General features: G+C 35.5%; 1 protein-coding gene across 5 annotated transcripts in view; it reads right to left on the bottom strand.

The window, feature by feature from the left end:
• ATSUV3 (ATP-dependent RNA helicase) overlaps nt 1-23,624 on the bottom strand; it is a 232,967-nt gene that overhangs the window by 53,513 nt on the left and 155,830 nt on the right. For all 5 annotated transcript variants that reach the window (XM_089803965.1, XM_089803964.1, XM_089803967.1 and 2 more), the window contains 2 exons: nt 20,996-21,061; nt 20,673-20,737 (listed from right to left, as the gene is read on the bottom strand). In XM_089803965.1, the coding sequence (XP_089660091.1) occupies nt 20,673-20,737; nt 20,996-21,061 (131 nt within the window). The remainder of the gene's footprint in view (nt 1-20,672; nt 20,738-20,995; nt 21,062-23,624) is intronic.

Here is a 23,624-nt window from a genome sequence, read left to right as displayed (position 1 = left end):
AAAAACATTATTGTGTAAACAGGTTTTCGATGGTGTCGAAGCAAGATTCAACCCACAGGCAAAATATTGATAAATTTGACAAGCATGTGTAATGGCATTCCACTAGCTCTTAGAATGATTGCCTCTTATTTGTTTGAGCATGTCTCATCCTTCCTAGATATTTCTATTTGCCAACATTAATTGATATCCAATATATAGTTTTCTGATCTATTGTTGCTAATGAATCTATGGCAAAGATATTGATTAATATAGTCAACTAGTTAATATTCTAGTTGATGCCATTAGCATTGATAATATTGCACATACGTATAGATGCATAATACTCATCGGTTATATCTACCTTCCTCTTCTTATCTAATTTGTTATCACTACCTCTTCTGTCTTTGTTCCCTATGTGTATCTTCTTCCTATCACCATGCTCTATTAACACTAATTTCCACCCCATATGGTATGACTCCACATTGGACTAGATTCCTTTTGGTACTCCATATTTAATATGCAAAGAATCATTGTCGAAGTTTGCAGATTTTGTCTACTCAATTTTTTTATTGTGCCAGATATGTGCCTTCCTTACTTACAATCAATGGTGTCGGTTGTGATTTATAATTATTTGTTTCCAACTGAATAATGATTCTTTCTCTTTTTTCTCTTCTACCTTACCATGCATTTCTTGTATTTCTGATGTAGAGTTTAGTGTCAACTTTCCTCAATGGATTATTTATTATTACCGATCTCCTATCGTCTCTCCACATTCTTTATTATTGAAGTCGTGTTAACAACCTCAATATATGCAAAATCTGGTTTTATACTACAGAGATGGAAGTTGTTGGTAATCTTCACTCTAGTACGTGACTCACAATCCTCAAATTCCCTAAGAGGGATTACTATCTCAAACACAATTATTAACCTCTAATATCTTATAATGTTGAAATCGATAACCCTAACATTCAATACATTCCCATATTGGTACATCTAGTCTACACAAAATTATGAGGTGGTCATATGGTAAGTATTCAATATACTCAAGTCACAGCCAAGGATTCCCACACATCTTTTGTCTTTATCTATTGACAGCCAGTTTCCAATTATGTTTACCATCTGATGTAAGGTATTGAAAATCTATATTTCTTAACATTCATAATAATCCCATTACATTGTTCACTGACTGTGTATTCTCTATATTTGTATCGCTTTCTAAATAAAATACTAAATATTGGGTGCCCACTCTGTAATTGTTGACTGTTTATGTCAAATGGTATTAACGTTGAGCTGGATTCACGCACATGCGCGCGCGCGCGCGCACACACACACACACACACACACACATCATTTTTTCACTACGTATTTAGCATCTTTGGAAATGCTTAAGCAGACACCACCTTTGTTTATCATACATGACAGTCCTTACTATAATCTCCCTCGTCAATTTCTCCGTCGTATTAAAACACGACCCTTGTAATATTTTTGGATCTCCCCTGACTAGATCGCTGATGCTTTTGTCGTAATATCATTTCTTGTGCATGTATAGCTACTGCCTTGACTAAGATGATATCCCTCTTCCTCTAATTGTGCAGATATGTCTCGTTCCATCTAGTCTAGCCTATGTTGTCAAACTCCCTCTAAAATGTTCCTTTGCCATCGATTTCTTAGCACTAATGATTATAGGTTTATATTATAATCTTCACAGTTATTCTATGTCCCTTGTTCGTATCTAGTTTACCAAGTCAAATAATCAATTCCCTATTCCTCTTCTCCTGTGATTTTCAATTGCCTCCTTCCCAACTATAATGCTGACGATGAGGATGCTTGTTTGTATATGGTAAACAGGTTTCCAACACTCTATAATTCCTTCCATATGACTCCCAACGCTTCCTCCGCTCTTTCGTCACTTCTATCTGCTTGATATATTTCCCTGGGATTGTATGGCATTTTGCCTTCCATCTATTAGATTATTTGTCTTCATTTCTTGAGGTACATTTGCAGTTTAAATTGGATACCATGTTGATGTTTAAAGATCATATTCTACAAATGTATTAACATTGCCATTGTTATAGGTGTGTTCAAAATCCAGATTTGAATCTCATATAAATATGAGAAGAGACATGTCTCTATAGTTTAAAATTTAATAATAATAATATATTAACAAAAATACTAATATGTATAACTATATATATATATAAAATTTAACAAGGATAAGTATATATAGGAAATGATGATTTACCAATAACAATAATGTATCTCAGATTGAATCAATCTGACTAAAGCTACAACCTTAACAAAGGCAAAGGACAAACGTGGACATATTAAATACTTGATGTATCTATTAAAGAAGCAACTCCAAAATACATCAAAAGTCTACAATGAAAACAACTAAGGAAAAGAAGATACAGAGATGACTAATAGCAAGCCACCTCAAAAATATTAATATCATAAATTATTCTCAAGAAGAATTCTAATTGCAGAAAGCATTCATGAGATTATCAAAATCTAAATTCTTTTGGAATTATGTTAGAAATCAAAGGTCTATAATGATCTTTCATATTATCACATTAACGGAAGGGAAGGATCGAAGATCTCTGAAGGTTTAAAGGTCGGTCTACTGAAAGGCTTTTACATATGCATATGAAAGGATGAATATACCTATGGTTATTCATAATGCTTACAATGAGTAGAATCTCTCCTAAGAAGGATGGATACATCAACATGATTATCCATAAGGTCTTATTGAGTGGTTAGATTGTGAGGAGATCACACTTAGTGGAGAGCTACTCTAAGACTAGAATCCCTGGGAGGCACTCCCCCAGCAACTAAGTGTCGGATCACAACCTCTCTTTAAAAAGGGGTATTAAATGGGAATTAGAATTTTAGCTCTTAAATTTGCATATAAATTAGTTATATCTTACTTCTTTATCTTTGGGTACTAATGTATGTGTGTAGGATTACTAGCCAGGAGCTCTGGGATTGCTGACCAAGAAAAAGGGACATTACAGTGGTATCAGAGCAATCGATCTTGCCATCATGTGAACGACAATTTATACAAACTTACAAGAGAACTAAGAAGACTACAATGAATGAAATAGCCAATGAATTAAGAACCTTCATGGAACAAACCAATCAAACCCTCATGAGTCAAAACAAAAGATTGGATAAATCCAATCAAGCCCTTCTAAAAGCTTGCAAAATATGGAGAATTCTATTAATAACCTCAAGAATAGCTCTTGCCATGGGAGAAATATAAGTTCAAATGAACCAAATATTAATGAGTCATCATTTATTTGAATCCCAAGGCCACCCTTCTTACAAAGGGAAGAAATACCAATGGAAGTGGAAGGAATAGACCAACCCATCAATAGTACAGTAGATAATGCAAGAGCCCATGCAAGCATTGAACCTGAAATTAGGGATCTTATAACATTTGTGGAATTTCGTAGGAGTACAAAACACAAGGTCCCTAAAAGATCAACAAGGCATATAAACAAAGATCTTAAACACAATGTGAAAAAAGTGATCCTACCCAATTTTGATGGATCAAGAAAAATGACAGCCCATGCATGACTCCAAAAATTAAACTCCTATTTTACTCTTAGCCCAATGACGGAAGAATATGCCATTCAATTCGACATACTCCACTTAGAGGAAGCATCACATTAATGGTGGCATAGTGGGCTCCTCTCCCTAGGGCATCAAAACATAACATCTTACCAAGAACTCTCTCAAAAGCTTATCAAACGATTTGATCAAATCGAACCTGAATGGTACTTCAAAGAACTAACCCAATCAAAACAGCATGGAACAGTAGACGAATTTGCAAATGAAATCCAAAAACTTTCAGTCATTGTTCCTGACTTATCCCGAAGAAGGTTTACATATTTATCTATGGAAGGCCTAAAAGATTCTATTAAAAACATAGTCAATCCTTTAGAACCTCAAACAGTGGAAGAAACCATCCAAAAAACCAGAAAGGTGGAATCTCATGTATCCAAAGAAAGACATAGAGCTTATCCTCCTAAAACTCCAAATAAGCAAGAAAGATCAAGAAAAGAAAATAAAGATAAAACATGTTACTTTTGCAAAGAACAATGGAATACAAGGCACTGATGTCAAGCTAAAGAAGCAATTAGGAAGAGAAATGAATTATCTAAGATAGGTTTGTGTGTCAAATGCAAAGAACCTTGGGCACGAGACCACCAATGTAAAAGGGGGAAACTATATAAAATGGAAGAAACTAGTGAAGATGAAACACCAATCAAAAGAATAAAGGTGGATGAGAAGGAATTTGGGACACTAGCGGTGGTAAACCAAGAAAGTGGAAAGAGACCTATTCGTGTCAAAGGAACATTAAAAGGCCAAAAAAGTAATTGCATTAATAGACTCGAGGGATTCTCACAACTTTGTCAGCAAGGATCTAGTAGCAAAGAGAAGGTTAAAGTCTCAAAGAATCAAAGGCTTCAACATGATAATGGATAATGGTACTACTGATCAATGCATAGAGATCACTCCCCAATTAGAGATTACTCTAAATAATTATACTATAAAAGCAGGAATTTTTTGTGGTGAAATTACAAAATGATATTGTCCTTGGAATGCCTTGGATTGACTCCTTAGGGCATTTTGCTATAGATAACCTCAAGCTGGAAGTTAGTTTCAAACACGAAGGAAAACATATAACATTAAAAAGATTACATAATGGATCCCCCAAAGTAATGTCTTGCAATAGAATAGAACATATCCTTCAGCATGACCAACGAGATTGGATAGCAAAACGTATGGTTTTGCATAAATCACCCACTGATGAACTTATGATTCATGCAATTATACGCCCCACCCTAAGAAAACATAAGCAGATCTTTGAGAATATCCCTCTAGAACTACCAACCAAAAGGGGTTAGGAGCATTCCATAGAATTAGAGGAAGGAGCCAAACTAGTCATAACCAACCCTTCTAAACACCCACATAAATACAAAGAGGAAATTGAAACAAACTAATAGAGAATTATTGGAAATGGGACACATTAAACCAAGAAGAAGCCCATTTGCTTCTTCAGTAGCATAGTTGCAAAACTTGAACTTGGCAACAACTTGACAAGCCCCTTAAAAGTTTATTCAAGAAAAAATAGGCCATTTAAAAAAATTAAAAAATTAAAAACTCGGGAACCTAAAAAACCGCTAAAATTTAAATCAAATATACATTTTTTTGCAAATTTCAATGCTAAGATGCATCTAATGATTTAATTAAAAAGAACACAAAAGAAACAAGAAGAGTTCAGATATATATAAATGCATAGTGGGTACAAAATCACATTCTCATGCAGAATGCTGATGGCGTGAAGCATAATAGTAAATAGTTTGTGTCAAACTAGAAGTAAATACATCATTACAATCACATCTTCCTCTTCCCAGCTCTACTAGAATACTATAATTCTCTATTTTACATAATATATATAGGCTTTTTGCCTTCTATTTTTAAGAAAAAAATTAAAATTAAAATAATAAACTTTTTTTTTAAGAGCTTTCTAAAAAACTCGCCAATTTTTTGCAAAAACTCTGGCAATTAATTGGCGATTTTTTCTCTAGCCAAATCACGATTAAATCTAGTAAAAACTCGTTGGTCACAAAAACTCGGTGATTAGTAGAAACTCACCGATTTTTCAGGGATCATGCCAACTATGCTCAGTAGTACTCGGTAAGGAAAAGGATGGAACTATGAGAATGTGCATTGATAACAGAGCCTTAAACAAGAAAACTATCAAGAACAAACACCCAATTCCCTGGATAGATGCGTTGATGGATGAATTACATGGTGCTTGGTATATTTCAAAAATTGATCTAAGATCCGGATATCACCAAATCTAAATGAGGAAGGAAGATGTTCCAAAAATGGTACTCAAATGCCATTATGAGCATTTCAAATTCCTAGTACACCCATTTGGCCTCCCAAATGCCTCAGCTACTTTCCAATCATGTATGAACTATATTTTCAAGCAACAATTAAGAACATTCCTCCTCATATTCTTTGATGACATTCTCATTTATAGTAGAAGTTAGGAAGAACATTTGCAACATATTGAATAAGTCCTAAATATTTAAGAAACCAGGTCATTATATGCCAATTTTGAAAATGTGAATTTGGGCTAAGTGAGATTTTTTACTTGGGACATAACATTAATGCAAAAGGAGTAAGCATAGTTGAAGAAAAGGTCAAAGTTGTTAAAGAATGGCCGAAGCTGAAAACTCTAACCCAACTCCATGGATTTGTTGGCTTCTGCAGGTACTACAGATGATTCCTAAGAGGGTTCTCTAAGAATGCAGCCGCTCTCACAGGCTTAACTAAGAAATATGTTTTCTCATGGAATGAGAAGGCTCGGCAAGCATTTGAGTGATTAAAAGAAACTATGAGGTCATGTCCTATTTTAGCCATACCTGATTTTACGATGCCTTTCGAGTTACAATGGGATGCATCAAGGAAGGGATTGGAGGAGTCCTCATGCAAAAGTAGCATCCTATAGCATTTGAGAGTCGCAAACTCACAAAAGTGCAAATACTAAAGAAATGCTGGCCATAATGCATGCCTTACCCAAATTCCAATAGTATCTAGTTTGTGGGAAGCTCCTTGTGAAGACAGATCATAATAGCCTACGTTTCTTCCTAAGCCAGAAAGATCTTAATGACCAACAACAAAAGTGGGTAAGCAGGATTTAGGCATATGATGTTGACATAGAGTATGTGAAAGGGGTAAATAACGGAGTTGAAAATGCTCTATCGAGACATCCCCACCTTAATATGGTTACTAGTATTTCAAGAGATTGGAAGGGAGATACCATTGCTAAGAATGCAAAAGACCCTAAAGCCAATGAAATATTGGAAGGAAAAATTCCAAATTAAGATTTCAAAATCCAAGACGATATGATACTTTACAAAGGCAAAGTGTTTCTAATCCCTCAGTCAAAAATTAAAAACACAATCTTAATGGAGTATCATGCTAGTCACCTATCCAGCCATCAAGGGTATTTCAAAACATAAAAACAAGGGAGAAATTTGCTTGGAAAGGTTTGAAGAGAGATGTCCAAAGGTATGTACAGGAATGTATGACATGCCAATAGAATAAAGCAAAACAAGCACATCATGTAGGCCTCCTACAACCCTTACCCATTCCTAATCAGAAATGGAAAAACATTTCAATGGATGTCATAATTGGGTTAACCAAAAAACAAGGGAAAAACAATATTTATGTGGTGGTGGATAGACTAACTAAATATGCTCATTTTTTTCCAGTTACCACTGAATCATCAGCACATCAAATGGCAGAACTATTTTTCAAAGAAGTATTTACACTCCATGGTCTCCCCCAAAATATAATCAGCGACAGAGATAGTAGATTTCTTAGTCAATTTTGGTAAGAATTATTCAAACTAGCAAGAACCAGTCTAACTCCTAGCACAAGCTACTACTCCCAAACAGACGGAAAAACCAAAATAGTAAACAAGTGGTTAGAAGGATACTTAAGGAACTACATATCAAGGCAACAAAAGGCATGGATCAAATGGCTAAATCTAGGTGAATTTTGTTATAGTACAACCCACCATACGCCCATTGGAATGACCCCATTCAAAGCTTTATATGGCCATGAGGCCTCTACATTTGGTAGCTTGACTACACAGGACAGCAGAGTACCAAGTGCCCAACTTTATTCAACAAAGCACAAATATTTGAATAGCTCTAAAAGAGAACTTACAACAAGCTTAGAATCAACAAAAGATCCATGCTCAAAGGAACTGCATTGAAAGGACATTTGTTGTTGGAGATATGGTATTCTTAACATTAAAATCATATAAACAAACATCAATTAAAAGGAATGAAGCAGAAAAACTCAAACCGCAATTTTATGGACCTTATCAAGTACTAAGAAAAATTGGAGAAGTGGCGTGCGAGCTCCAACTTCCTGAAGGGAGTATGATCCATAATGTCTTTGATGTCTCAAAGCTCAAAAAGGTACTAGGGAAGCAAATAGAACCTTGTGCGGCACTACCCCCACTTGATGACGAAGGACAACTCATTCTTCAACCTGAGATTATCTTAGCTACTCGAGAAAGGAAATTGAGAAATAGATCTATTAAGGAATAGTTAGTCCAATGGAAGAATCTACGCAAGGAAGATGCCACATGAGAAAAGGAAGAAACTATCAAATTGCTTTAGAACAAGCAAAATCGAGCAGGAATGACCCCCAAGAAATAGGGTAAATAATTGTTTGATAAAATAGATATGATTCTTTTCCATAATTCTAAATGTTAATTGTCGGAAAAATAAATAATAAAATCAAATTCTTATAATAATAATCCCTTTTTATCAAAACTAGATCTAATTATTTAAGCTAAAGATCTAAATAGACTAATTTACCATTGTAATGAATTATAGAATGAATCATATAATAAATAATGTAATAGAATGTTATTATAGTACTTTGACTATAATCAATGAGAGTAATAATAATAAATTTTGATAATGATTTTAATATCAATCGAAATTTTAATAATTAAATCATCATAACAAATTAATTATCACAACTTGCTAATTAATAAATATTTCTCATATCATAATATGAATTGTTAAATTAAATAAACAAGTGAATCGTTAAAACAAATCTAAACCACAATGGTCATGACTCATGGGAAACTTTGCCTATAAATGCACAGTCACGACAAACTAGGAAGGGATGCAGGAAAGAATACATTTTACTTTCTTAGGCTTTTGAAGAAATAATTAATACTGTCCAGATTGGTGTAAGGGACTCCAGCACATATACCTGACTCAGCATTAACAAGAAGAAATACAATTAACAATAAGGCAAAATAAGCGAATAATTGAAGCATACTTAGAATCGATTAAGAAGCATAGACGCACTGCCAATTAGAAACAGAGGAAACGAAGATATCTAACTTATTCCACTAGGAAGAGCAGGTACAAGTAGTCCATCATAGTTTCTTGAACACTCTAAGTCGCATTTGAAAATCAGCAATCTTCATTTGCACGCATTCTCATGCGTTCCACCTTCACACATTTTCATTTCATTCCATCTTCCATTTTCCAGCATCATAACATTTCATTCCGCACTTTGTTCACTTTTCATCTTCATTCACTACATATGCATATGCATATGCTTTCTCTTTGAGATCACTTTATTGAATTTGTGAAGTCTTCAATCCATTTCCGAATCTTTGTTGCTGATCCAGAATCCACGTGTATGGAGATTCCTCTGATGATGTTTTTATGTTTTGGAATTTTTGTGTTGCAGTGCAAGCACAAGAAATGCCCTCACCATCAAAGTCCAAGGGCAAGATGAAATATCAATATGATAAGGAGTTAGCTCATGCAACTCCATCATCAGTTGCATCTATTCTTGATAATGTCATGGACACAAAGATTAGTCACGTAGATGTGGCTGATTTCCTGCAGAGAGTTGAAAATCCAATTGGTCACGAAATGAAGAGCAGCAAGAGAAGAAACATTCACTCCATGTCTACATTTCCTATGACAGCCATAGAACCTGATTTCATTAGCCTTGATTCTAAGGTTATTGAACAAATCTTCAAGGTTCCACATAAGGAAGATTGTGTAGATCTAACCAAGGAATCATCTTTGTCATGTTGCAATGAGAAGAAGGGTGATTATCAAAAATATGTCAACTAATACTGGTTAGACAATAAAAAAAACAACATCTTGAGACCGGTCATCGGTCTAAATTCAAACAAGAGTATGAAGAACTCATCAACCTTCTTAGCAAAATTTGTGGTCTCAAAGATTCTATTGATTTTGAGCCATGGATGTATGAATTCATTATTGAAATCATGGAGAATAGAGAATACATCTTTTGGGGAGAGTTGATTAGTACTGCACTTTGCTAGCTGATACTAAATGTAGGAACTTCAGCGCCCTTCTACATGAACTCCTACCTCATCTACATTGTTGCTACCATGGGATCTTTTTGTGGTCTTTTGACTAAAAGACATCGTCTTCAGACTCTTGTTTGGGATTACTATGACCAAATCACTTTGGCAAATAGTAAGTTTCGTTACAGAAGGATTCAAGATGTCTTTTGGGCATTTTTAATGCTTGTTTGATAAACACTTATCTGTCAAGAGGATATCTAATGCAACATGGGAGAAAGTGAACCAATATTATTGTATTTTCATCCAATTTCGAATTTTCACCTACTTGAGACTTTTTAAAGGTGAAACGTATACTTTACCTAGGTATGCTATAGATCGTATCATTCTAATGGAGCTAACTAGACAACTCATGGATGTGCAGAGTGATCAGCATTCTATGCATAGGCCTGATTTTAGTATTACTTCAATTAAACCCTTGGTGATCGGCAATTATTCAGTGAATTATGTGCCTAAAGCGAAGAACATAGAAGTAGAGTTGCAATTTATCCCCATGAAGAAGTTCAAAGCCAAATTGAAAGATCCCTGATAGATGCCCTTGCTGATCTTCTGTAGTTTTTAAATTAATAAACTATATTTTCTTGTGATTTCTTTGATGGTCTTTGAGAATAGACAGAAGTTGCAGAAGGTTTTGTTTTTATTTTGTGTTTTTTCATAGTTTTCACAATAGTAATGAATAATGAATAATAAACATGAGAGGAGACTGAAAATAAATAAGAACATAGAGCCAAATCAGAATTGTTATAAATCATACCAGATAGATTTCTGATTTATAAAGCCAAATAATAAATCCAATGCAGTTCCAAGGAGCTTACATCCAACAATGATGTCAAACTGCTACAAATGGCAGCCATAAGACTACAAGGAATCACGTCCCAGCTGAAAGAATCAATCTGAAACGCTGAAACCATAAATCTGCAACCTGAATCCACAATAAAGAATGGTGTACTCTATCCTTGATAGCAACGCACACTATCTGAAGAATTCAATGCCAATAACTACTGAGGGCTACATCCCAGCCAATCCAGAACCTGGGGTTTGCGTCCCAAATGAAGAATTGCTCTCTCAGAGCCAATTCACAAAAACAAGTTTTTAAATATGCAAAAGATAATAAGAAATTAGGGCTCCATCTCCTTATATCCCCTTCCAATTGTAAATTGAACCCTAAAGGGAAATTACACTTTGCCCTTTAAATAAAATATAATAAAATAACATTTTCCCAATTAAAGTCGTCCATGCTATAGGAAAAACATTACTTTATTAAAATTCCATAGCTGAAGGCACCAAAAATTCTACAGATAATAAAAATCATGTATAATAATTCAAGACCTTTCCAACGAGCTATAACACATAGGTGTACCTGATCAACTGAAGCCAAAATCCCCTTATTACTCCAAAATGGTTATATTATTAACCTTATTTTAATTTATTTAATCACCAACTTAGGAAATATTTAAATATATTAAAATATTTCCCAAATGGTCCCAAAAGGCCCAAAATGACCAATCAAACATGAATCTGACCTTGTCACTTGTCTGTGCCTGATGCCGGACAAGATGTGTCAACTGGCAGTCCATCCCTAAAATCTAGGGATGCTCCTAAAAAGTAGGAGACAGCCCCAATCAACCAAATTGAGTCCCAATGACTCCCCTACTGTGTGCACCTCGGAGAGAACTGTCACTGAACTAGGAGTTCCTCCTAAAAAATAGGAGATGCACTCTAAGTCTCCAAAACGTTCGCCGAGGTCTCCAAATGCCTCCTAGACCACTCCTAGTCAATCCCTACAAATTAGGAATCCCTCCTAAATTATAAGAAACTGTTGTCTCTGCTCCAAACTACTTGGGAAGCTCATGCATGACTCTCAAAGCCCCTGGGTTGGTTCCCTCTATGCTCTGCTGGCCTATGGGAACCAGATAATAGAGCAACCTTGCTAGAAATGTTGTCACTAAGGAAGGGGAGAAATTGGGGACATGACACAAATTTGATTTTGATTGCCGAGAGATGAATTCTCAAATGAAAAGGGCTTACACTCATGTTCATCAAATCGAGAACATTTGGATTGATATGAGGACAGAGCTTGACATCATGAAAATGGACTACTGCAGATTAACCCTACAGTAGATAATCGATCTCCACGTGTTGGAGATCCCTTCAGATTACCAAGTTGAAGATGATGGCAACATCCTTGATCTGAAGTTTCATCAACTCAACTTTGATAAGGAGTGCCCTTTTCCTATTCAGTCACAACAAAAAGAAGGAACGTCTATCATGGATAGATTTCAATCCATTCTAGTGAACACCAACAAATGGTTGAAAAATAAAGGCCTTAAAAGAGTTAATTCTAAGATGGGCTTGGATTGTGGAAGTTTTGGTCCTCCTAGTAGGAAGCCACAGTTGGAGATTGCAAGGAAAGATGGTGCCTCATCCTCTGATGCGAAGAATTCTCTCAAGTTCAAGTTGAAAGGTGGGAAAGGAGCCAAATCATCTCATATCTCTGAAACAATTCAAGAATCAAAGGAGGAATCGGAAGAGGAATTGGAGACAAAATTTGATAGAGAAGGCTCAGACGAAGAAGGGGAACTCAAGATCATATCTCCCACAAAGCTTGCACAAGCTCGTGCACCATCTATACATGATGAGCCTTTTCTGCATGACGTGGATGATGATGTGGATTCATTCTCCATCGTTTTTACTCCTATTCCGGCCTCGAAAGTCACTACAATCACTCTTCCTATCTCTTCTGATGCTCCTCGCATTCCTGCAAATGAACAATACAATCATTTGTGAAAGATCCCTGATGGATCTCTTCTACTGATCTGCTGTAATTTTATATTTTTAAATCTGTTTTTTCTGTTTATTTATGTTTTCTTGCAGAACTAGACAGAAGTGCAAAAAGGTTGGTTTGTTTTCTTTGGTTTTATAACATAGAAAGGAATAGGGAACAACAACCATGAAACAAGACTGAAATAAATAAGGTATTCAATAAAAATCAAAATTATTACAAATCGTACCAAGCAGATTTGTCTGAATTATAGAGCCAAGCAATAAATCCAATGCATTTCCCAAAGCTCACATACAAATTTGATGTCAAACTGGAAGGTGAAGATTGTTCTTGAATCCAGCATACATTTGGAGGTGAATACAAGCAATACTCTATATGCTGCAAATGGCATCCCACAGGCTACAATGAACCACGTCCCAACTGGAAAGATGATATGCTACGCTGAAACCCCAATGAGAATTGATGCCTCTGTCCTTAATCACCACACACAATGCCTAAGAGATTCGGTGCCCAAGATTGCTGAGGGCTACGTCCCAGCCAATCACTAACTTGTGATTTGCGTCCTAGACTAGAAATCGCCCATTCAGAGCAAATTTATAAACAAGTTGTCAAGTATGCAAAAGATGATCTCAGAATGAAGCTTCTATCTCCTTATAACCCCTCTCAATTGCAAATCAAACCCTAAGTGTCTCCAAGTGGCATTGGGTAGTGAAAGTGTTATAATTTCTTATTTTAAAATGGTCATGTTACTAGAAAATGACCTTTTTCCTCATAGACAGAAATTTGTTCACTAAATTGCCCTGAGACCAAAGAGAAAGATTTAGAGAATTTCAAGACCTTTCCAACGAGCTATCACACCATAGGATACGCATTCAGATGGGGCCAAAAACCCCTTATTACTCCAAAATGGCTAATAACTTAGCCTTATTTAATTATTAAACACTAACTTAGAAAATATAAAAAATATAACCCAAATAGCCACAAAATGCCCAACTGACATCACAAACCATAAAATCATCCTGTCACCTATCTGTGACTGAAGTCGGAAATCAAGGGTCCACTAGCAGTCTCATCCCTAAAATCTAGGGATGCTCCTAAAATTTAGGAAACAAGCCCTATCCCTCTGAACCCAAAGAGTAATCTCATGGAGACCCAACCTTGGGCAAGATCATACCTCCTAAAAAGTAGGAACTGCCTCCTAAAAACAAGGAACGTCTCCCAACTGTTCAATAACTGCCAAAACATCAAGTCCCCAACACTGAATAACCATATTAGGTCTCTATCCAAACCTGTCAGCCTACAAGACCCCATAATAAGATGACTCAGATGTCTCTGCTAGACTGGGCTAAAAGAGGGGACATGACAATTTGGCAAATGTGTTTGAGAATTTCCCAACTCTTACAAGTAGTCAAGTTTCCCAACTTGATACATCTTTGTCAGCTTTTGAGCTTTTCATGACAGAGTCCTCTTAGCATGTTCCTATGCCTTCAGCTATGCAGACTAAATATTGCTCAGTCACGACAGAAATAAAATCTAGATCAATACCACTGGTTTCCACCATGCATGAAAGTTTCAACTTGCCTACATGCTTGAGCAGAATAACAACAAAGAGAAGGAAAGTAGTTGTTCCTCTAGACAATCTCTCTGTTAAGGAGACCAAATCCAAACCTTTGAAAGATAAATATGTTTCAAGGATTTTTGGTTGATTTGGATAAGACCAAGTTTATTGAGGTTCTTGAGCCCCTGGTGGACAAGCCTATTGAAGAACTTACTTGATCTGATTATAAGTTCACCAAGGTTGAAATCAGGAAACAATCATGTTTAAGTTGTTTGAAGATGCTCAAGATGTATTGGCTAATGTATCAAAGAGAAATCATGAGCTACGGGAAAAGAAAAAACAACGAAAACAAGAGGTTTCTCGCATGAATGAGGTCATGCATCAATAATCTTCTCAGAGTGCAGTTATTGTGTCTCAAACATCCAAGGAGAGGAAGCTGATTGAAGCTACCAAGTCTTGGATAGGGGAAATCATCTCTGAAGGAATTCAAGCCATCACAGAGACATTTGCAGTTCTTATGCATGTCAAAGAGATGAATGAAATGGAGCGAAATTTAATCTCCTCCTTGACTCAAGAAGCGGATACTTTGAAGGAAATCATTGATGATTGGGATGAAATGGTCAAATTTGATCTAGATACCTTAGTCCCATGTGACATTCTTCTGTCATGTGAAATGTTCTTCAAATTTCAAGGGCTTATTGTTTATGAAGAGGAAACATTGAGGAAGCTGATCACAAAGTTGCAAGCAGCCTTTGGAAACTGTCAAGCAGTTGAAACAAGTGTTACTTGTGATTTGGAACAAATGTGATGTCAGGTTGTTGATGAATCTAGTGGTCTCATTGCAGTTGAAAGAGTAAGCTCAAAATATATAATCAGGATCAATGTTGATGTAGATTCCGAAGATTTTGGTTCACACACAATGAACAAGTTTGTCTTCTATAAATCCTCGACAAAACACTTGTTGGATTCTATGGCAGAAAATTTGAAAATTGTGCAATCAGCATATGCAAATGCAGTAAGGATCAAAGTCATATCAAAAACAATGGTGATTGATGATCTTCCTATAGCGCATGACATCATCGTCAAGTTCAAGGCACTGAGAAACAATCTTTGAGATTGTTGTTTTTGTTTTTATTTCACTTTGTAGGTTCAAGAGGATGCATTACATGAAAATATGGGATTACATGTAATGTGAGTTGCATGTAACCCTATAATTTCTCTTCTAGATTAGACTAGCTCAAAGTTGGTTGAGTTGCTCCCACTTTTTTCTCAACTCTTGTGCCTATATAAAGAAGTGCCCCCTCTCATTGTAAATCATCATCTTTTCTCTTCATCTTTATGCAAGAGAACTCTGGAGAAATTGTGCTAGCAGAACTTTGTTTGTGTAGCACTATTTTGATAGAAAAGTAACTATAAAGGAGCATTTGAGACTTAATTAATTGAGATTGTTACTTGTACAAGTTATAAGTTTTGTCTATAATTCATCTAAATTATCTTTGATTCGTGTTATCTTGTGTTATTGATACTTGTGTTCCTGATAATTGAATAGAAAAGAGTTAAGAAGCAATTGGAGCTGGAGCTTCGACCAGGAGCAATTGTGGAGATATATAGCTAGAAGCTTTGTTTGTAGCTTATACTTCCTTCTTAATTTGCCAAATAGTTAAGTTATTCTTACTTTTAGGGGTCTTTGTGCCCTAATTGTAAAGTTTTCCCATATAGAAGTACGACCGGATTTAGAGCAAAACCGGTACATTTTCAGCTAGCCTTTGAGTTAGTGAAATTTTTTGGGTATCATTGTTTCCAGCTCTTGATAGAAGTGTAGTTAAAGATTGACCATACCCATTACTCGCTCCACGAGTAAGTAGATTCTTTCTTGAAAGTTAAGAAGAAAGAATATTGGTAACACCTATTTTATAAAATCTCTCGACTTCTTGCTTACCTTGAGTTGATCCAAGGAACAGTGAGAAGGGGGAGCCTTCCCTTTAAGGTAGGAGAGACTCTATCTCACACACTATGGCTGGTCGTCCTATTTTGCGACAGAATTTTTACCCAATACTATTGGTTGCAAAATATCCACCCAACACTTACGTGCCATAGTTTTTATCTTTGCCTCTGTCGCATTCTTATAACTCCTAAAAGTAGAAAATAAGTCCACTTAGTGTGAATCTTGCCCAATAGTATTAGAACCATACATTGTATCAATGCACTTATAGAACCCTTCACTTGAAAAAATTAAAAATTAAAAAATTCAAATTGTTGGAAAATAGAAGATGTTATTTATGAAAAGATATATGTCATAAAGATGACTATAATGAGTAGTATTATATGAATCACCTCATCATCTTGAATTGATGTAATTCTACCAAGCCTAGGCATGCACTACTTTGGATTCAATGCATAATCATCCATGAGTAAGGGAGTGTTTATGCTGTCCCATCTATACTAAAGAATTGGCAAGATGTGCTCATTGTAGAATGCTAAAGTGGGGTCTCTCTCATGCACAACTACCCTCATCTAGCCAAGTATAAAATCAATGCACTCGTACACTTCTCCAACGCTAGGTACATTCCTGTCACCATATTTGATGACCTGGAAAACTAGACTAATGATAGACACTATGTAGTTTGCATCACTCTTCACTATCTCGTTCACCCTCCTCCCCTACTTTGTCTTGGACCCATCCCACCGATTCCACCCATTCATCATATGTAATGTCCCGTTTCTAGTCCTAAAGAATTTGGGACTGATTTCTATTGATTGCAAGTGATTTCGTTCTATTGTCACATTAACAAGGATATTTCTAAAAGGATTATATTGCCAAACACTAAGTCCGATTGGATTCTCAAGCTTTGGTGGTATATTCTCTAAGAGATGAAGATTATCCTTGATTAACTGGCAGTCATAAGTTGTGTATTATTATAGGACAAAGTGTTGTCTATGTTGCTGCTTAATAGTTGACTTCATAGGAACTGCTACTAACTCTCTATTGTCCTTCCATTGGTTATAAGGACATTTTATCTTAATCAATACATATGTCATCCATCATTTATCCAAATACCTTTGAAATATGGTATGATTGAGTTCCTGTTGGTGCATAAATTTATTACCTTGTGGCTTCAACACTAACTCTAATAGTTGAATTGTATTTTTCTATAATATATATATATATATAAAATGACTGGTCTGGGCACAATATCATATTTGGTATGGTACCGTGGATCACTTAATGCTTGCTTAATAATAATGGTGTAAGACGTATGATTTCCCTAGGCTTGCAATGCATGGGTTTCCCTATTCAAAAGGGTTCATGATATTACCTAATATTCATCTTGACTTATGTCTTGTTTTTATGGCTCTAAAACTGCCAAATGTAGATTCTTTCTATGGGATTTAATTTTGAATTTATTCACTGACGTTGTTTATTGGTATTGTTGAGTGTATCTAAAGTTCACAGTGACTATATCTTTGAAAAGGCTTATTCGAAGTGCGACTACTTTGATATTCATAAGCTCCAAAATTATACAGTTTGATACTTTTTTGCATGTCTATTTTTGATGTGGTCGATGACATTTAATTACGTAATGAGTGACTCCAAAAGTCGCGACCTTTGGTTGCAGAAAATCATTCTATATATTCAAGGTTATATAATATAATATTAGTACCATATTATATATTTAATAGGAATATTAATGATTACATTTTATTATCAGGTATGATATGTCTTATATTTAGTGATAATATTTTATTGTATAATATTACAAGATGATGTATTATATTTTTATTATGTTTATTATTTATTTATATTGTAATTTTTTTAATATTATTATCTATTTATTAAATCCTTCTACGAAGAAGTGGACATCACATCATAAGAATGAAATAGGACGCATATCTGGTCTCAACTGGTTTCAAAAACTCCTTTGCGAACCTCTTGAAGAGTGGTTGTGAAGTGTGGTGATTGTAGATATATTATATACATTTGCACATCTGTAGCATCGTTGGCCACCCCCTTAAACACGTCAATCTTCCCCATGTCCTTGAGTGCATTTTTCATGACACGCACACAACAAAATATCCACAAAAAATGTCTATATGCTACCTCAATAAGCCTCCATACAGCTTTACACGCGTTGCATCTATCACTACTTTAACCACATTTTGTGGCCCAGTCTCAATCGTTGTTTGAACGATGTCAATCTGAAAATAAACATCCTTTTGATACCATGTGCCTAAACAATCAATCGCCTTCAAAAATAATGTGTAATTTGAGAATGCAACTATGATATTGGAAAGTGGGCGATGTTTAATGTCCATCCACCCATCCATGATAATGCTAAATCCAAACTCCTCCTAAGATGCCCTCATGGTCTCCATCATTATACAAATCTTGATAGACTATTTATTCAAGATTATTGTCCTCAATTGTGCTCACCCAATGGCAAAAATGATGGTCCTCCCCTATTTTCTACCATCTTTATCATCTCCCTATGATAAGGAGATTGAGCTACATGAAGTGGCATGCCATTGGAATAAAAAAAAATCTCCCAATCGATTCCTCTATCTACTCTTTCATGTGCACATTAAGTAAATATGCTATGGAGTTAATTTCAGTTTGTAACTTGCATTTCCCCTTTCTTGGATTTGTTTCAGCCATAGCACTATACGTGGATGAAGGTGCTCAGGCTGACCCTAGCAATGTTGTTTCTCTCTGCTGTAATATAGGAGTAGAAATATGTGGTTGGCCCTGTATATGCTGCTCATGCAGCTTCTGAATACTCTAAATCTGTTGCCTACCAGTAGTAGGACTTGTTTTCAATCTAGTGATACTACTGAACCATTCTGTAGCACAGAAGTTGCATTTTTATTTCCTTGTACTGCCTCTTATTGGCATTGGGGTCGTTATCCTTGTTGCAAACTATCTAAGAGGAGATTTAGGATCAAAGTACCACTAGCCCACATTGCCAAAAGTGTGAAGGGACAATCTCTAGATGGTAGACCAAGTGGTGCACTGCCTATGGAACTAGTTTTCCTTTGTGGATCTAGCTCATGCTCACCCCCCTCATTGGTCTGATTATGGTTCATAATCTCTTTCTTTATCACTGATAGGTGAGGCAAAAAAAAAATGAGGCAATTATTGAAGATAAATCAATAACCTTTGGGAAACCCAAAAAAAAGAATTCAGACTTAATTAGAAATGCATATTTTTGTAAAATTCAATAAGGAGATGCATCTAATGAGTCAGTAAATGAGTAAACAAACCAAACGAGCTGATCTAAATATATATAAATGCAATATGTAACAAAAAAGCACCCTGATGTGGAATGTTGATGACTAGCAGCCATAGTTAGAGTCTTTGAACTCTAAAGAAAACTAAAAATACCAAATTATCTTTGTAAAAAGATAAGTAAATACAAATGTCAAGTACAAAATGAAACTAGTCTACATCTTCCCCTTCCCCTTCCTAGTTGCTCTAGTAAAAACTATGGGAGTGGGAGGGGGTCTAGCCTTAGTAGTCCATTTTGGTTGTGATTGTAACTTGTTATCCATCCTGGATGTAGCTGGTGTTTTCAATGGAAACGACCCCTCATCATTTGTTTCCTCACTCTTAGTGTCCTCACTCTCACTATCCTCTTAAATGTCAATGCAAAACCACCCTCCTCCATAGCATGCCTCTCCAAATCATAGATGTCATCCTCTATGAACAATGGAGTTGCTCATGTATTGTCCAATCACCATAAGGATCTATGTTATTCAGATCAAGTGGACCAGTTAGTGTTGACTATACCTTTCTTATGTGCAATCTAAGGTTATATTGCACAAAGACAAGCTTTGAGGCATTTCTGTGCCAACTTGTTCCTCTTCTTTGTGTGAATAGTTTCAAATAAGCTCCAATTATGCTCACAACTGGATAAGCTACATGGCAGAAACAAGATGCAAAAGGAAAGTTTTTTGCAGATTTGGCTGACAACTTGATTGCTTCCCATGACTCTTATACCAAAGAAACTTACTTTCAATAGGATTAAAAATATATTATAAATATCCTTTAACATTTTGCTGCAATATCTCAGCATGTTGACAGCAACAACTTGAAAGCGATTAACTGCTATTACTTTACAGGTTCAAATATGTTCTAATTACTGCTTTATAGTATTCAGTTGAGAATAAAACAGGCAGTAAAACAATTTTAGCTTCAAGAATGAAGAAGCAGACACAGTGTTTGTGATACAAAGTTATATAGCTGGTCACATGAATTTCTGTAAAGATAAGCATCCAGTTTGACCATAAAGAAATGTTATTGACATGGAGAAAAATTCTGATCTTAAAAGACCAATTTATGCATCTCCTATCCTAAGGAAACAAATAAAGACTATGTTTGATTCATATGAAAAAACCTGATACAGAAGGTATATCTTTCATGTAATCCCAATGGTAGATCTTCAATCAGTGTTGCAGCATCCTGACAGAAACATAAAAGTTGGCATCTTAGAGATATAGACTGAGTACAGAAATAGGCGAATCTAAAATGTTGGACAATAATAACATGTCAGTCGAATTTAACAAACATAAATAAATCAACTGGATGACATGTTAGACAGCCAACTTAGTATATATCTGTCCTACGAAAGGAAGAAAATGGACTGGATTTTGAAACTATATGAACTCAATTTGAAATGTAGAAGAAAATACCTAATCTTTAAAAAAAAGCAAAGCTTACCAAAATGGTTTCACAGTCACTAAGGAAATAAATGGAAGATAGTTTAGCTTTTTCCACAAATTGCTCCTGTTATGCAAAATTCAACAATTGTCAAGGTGCAGTTCTTTATTGCCTTTCATAAGTGCAACGCAAAATTTTACAACTGAATATAGAACAACTTAATTTCCTTATACCAAATTGCCATTTTAAATTTTAGTTCACAGGAAGTTCAACAAATGATGATTAAGAGGACTACTTGAGAGGAGTATCACAAGGGTATGTGGGGATGTATCCCCTTCTTGTAGCTGTCTCTGTACCCAAGATTTTCTAGGAGCATAGGAACATCTTGGAAATTTCACTTAGACATTCCCCAACCCTTGCCTCTGGTTGGAAATGGAGATTAAGTGCTGCAGGTAAGTGGGGTTGAGCTGTTCATCCCCACCTTCAAAACATCCCAAAAAAGATTCCACCCAGTTCAAATCTATGTTACCCCGAGTTTCCGAGACGGGGGGACAGGGGGACGAGGAAACGGGTTTCCGGGACGGTTTTTTTTTGGCTGAAATAGGGGACGGCAGGGGACGGCTATATATATATTGTTGAAAGACATTTTTAGCTAGCCGATTTTATAGCTGACCTAAGCAACTTAATTTGGTGCTGTGTTTCAGCGCCCTTGTAATTAATTGCACTAGGATTTGAAAACTTCATTTTGGGCCATTATAACTTGGCCATCATTTCAAGGACGACTTTGCATGTTTGATATGTGTAAACCCTATATTTATGTTTTTTGGACAGCAGACTTCTGGGCAAGTCGAGTATCAAAATCTGCATATCCATCTCTATTTTATTTCAGAAATAGTAAGGAAGGTTGTATTTCAAGACTGAAATTTCCAGGGCAAATATTAACATTATTGTATGTTTCTAAACTCCGAATATAATCTAAAAAACTGTCTTTAGTTGATAAACTCAGATCTGATTCTGACATAATATCTGAGCTGTAATTGACGTATTTGAATGCAAATAAATATTTAGAATGTTTGTGCCCTAGTTTATAATATTTGTTATTTTTTCCTAGCATCCCTATTTGAAGATATTACACTATAACAGATTCAAAAGATGAAACTTTAGCATAAAATATTTAGCTAATCATGAATAACAGCTACATAAAGTAGAGTGTGAAATATTTTCTCTATTGTACCCCTGGGAAAACAATAAAAGTATTGTATATTAACAATTTAATAGTGAAATTTTCTAGGCAGATACTAAGATTATTGTTTGTTTCTAAACTCGGATTACTGTTATGTTTCTAAATATTTAACTAATCATGAACAACAGCTAGGTAGAGTGTGATCTAATATTTTCTCTATTACACCCCAGGGGAAAACAATAAAAAATTGCATATCTCTAGTAATGTTTTTTTTAAGTTGAATTTTATTTTAAAATTGGAAACTTCAAGCAGTCCCCAGGATGGATAGGAAACAGCTACGGAGTCCCAGGGACAGTCAACACCATTTGGAAACGCGTTGATCGTTTCCAAATTTTCAGGGATGGGTTTCCAATTTTTTTGCTTGGGTGGGGACGGCTTGGAAACGTTTCCGGCCATCCCCAAGTCCCCGAAACGGGGATGGTTTTCGAAACTCAAGGTTTAGGGCAGGAAATGCATTTCTGAGTAACATAGGTTCAAATAAAATAATAAAAAGGTTTTCTGGTGGTCTCCAAGACCACAGTGAGCCTTTAATGCCTTAAACAGAGCCCCATTATTCATTTCAATCATCATTTTTGCCCATAGAACCCCACACCTACATAATTACAAGCATAGATTTCTACTTCTAATGTTAATATGCTTCATTATTGACTCTCCACTTTCATGGAAACGATCCAGTCTGAATTCCTGACCAAACAAGTAACCAAGACCCTCAGATTAGCTCCATAATCTGCAAGCATTCATATGTTTATGTTCTTTTTTATTCTCATAGATCGTTCCCCACACCACTGACAATGTGCCTACTTCTTCATGTGCATTTTACAACCAACCAACAGTAGAATAAAATATTGAAGTATCTTATCTCTTCTTATCAAAATTCCGTAGATGCTAAGATTGCAAGTAAGATCACACTAGTGATTTCAAAGGTTCCTTCAAGGGTGGATAAGCTCAATGATAAATGTTATATGCTAGTATCACAAGGGGCTTTACATTGTGTTACTCAAGTTCACTTTAAAAAATACTGGTTGTGGGAGCTTTCAGCGGATATTACTAAGATTACCTTTTTGGGTTTTTCATGAACATGCAGAAAGTAAAAGAGAGTAGGGTTGAGGATCTCTACTATACTCCTAAGAATTTGAAAGACAAAAACTGCGACAATGAAGTCTAACAAACTTTGTTTCGCCAAATTCAACAATGACACAAAGTTGGTGCAATTTTCAAGGGTTGCGCAAAAGATTTCACATCTTGATGAATACCATCACAAAGAACAATATGCATCAAAGATGGAAGTAAAGTATCCACATAAGGGCTCAAAACCAACCTTACACTATGCTTAAGAATTGCTTAAAAGCAAACACTATAAGCTAAGTGCCTTCGCCACAGCAACATTATCAATCACATTCATCTAAGTACTTGAAAACAAATTAATTCTAAGGGAGGGAACAAAGA

This window comes from Cupressus sempervirens, chromosome 10, assembly GCF_028749045.1.
Source record: "Cupressus sempervirens isolate cs-2001-9-10 chromosome 10, ASM2874904v1, whole genome shotgun sequence".
NCBI classification, from domain to species: domain Eukaryota; kingdom Viridiplantae; phylum Streptophyta; class Pinopsida; order Cupressales; family Cupressaceae; genus Cupressus; species Cupressus sempervirens.
This window is presented reverse-complemented; position numbering and strand designations above follow the sequence as displayed.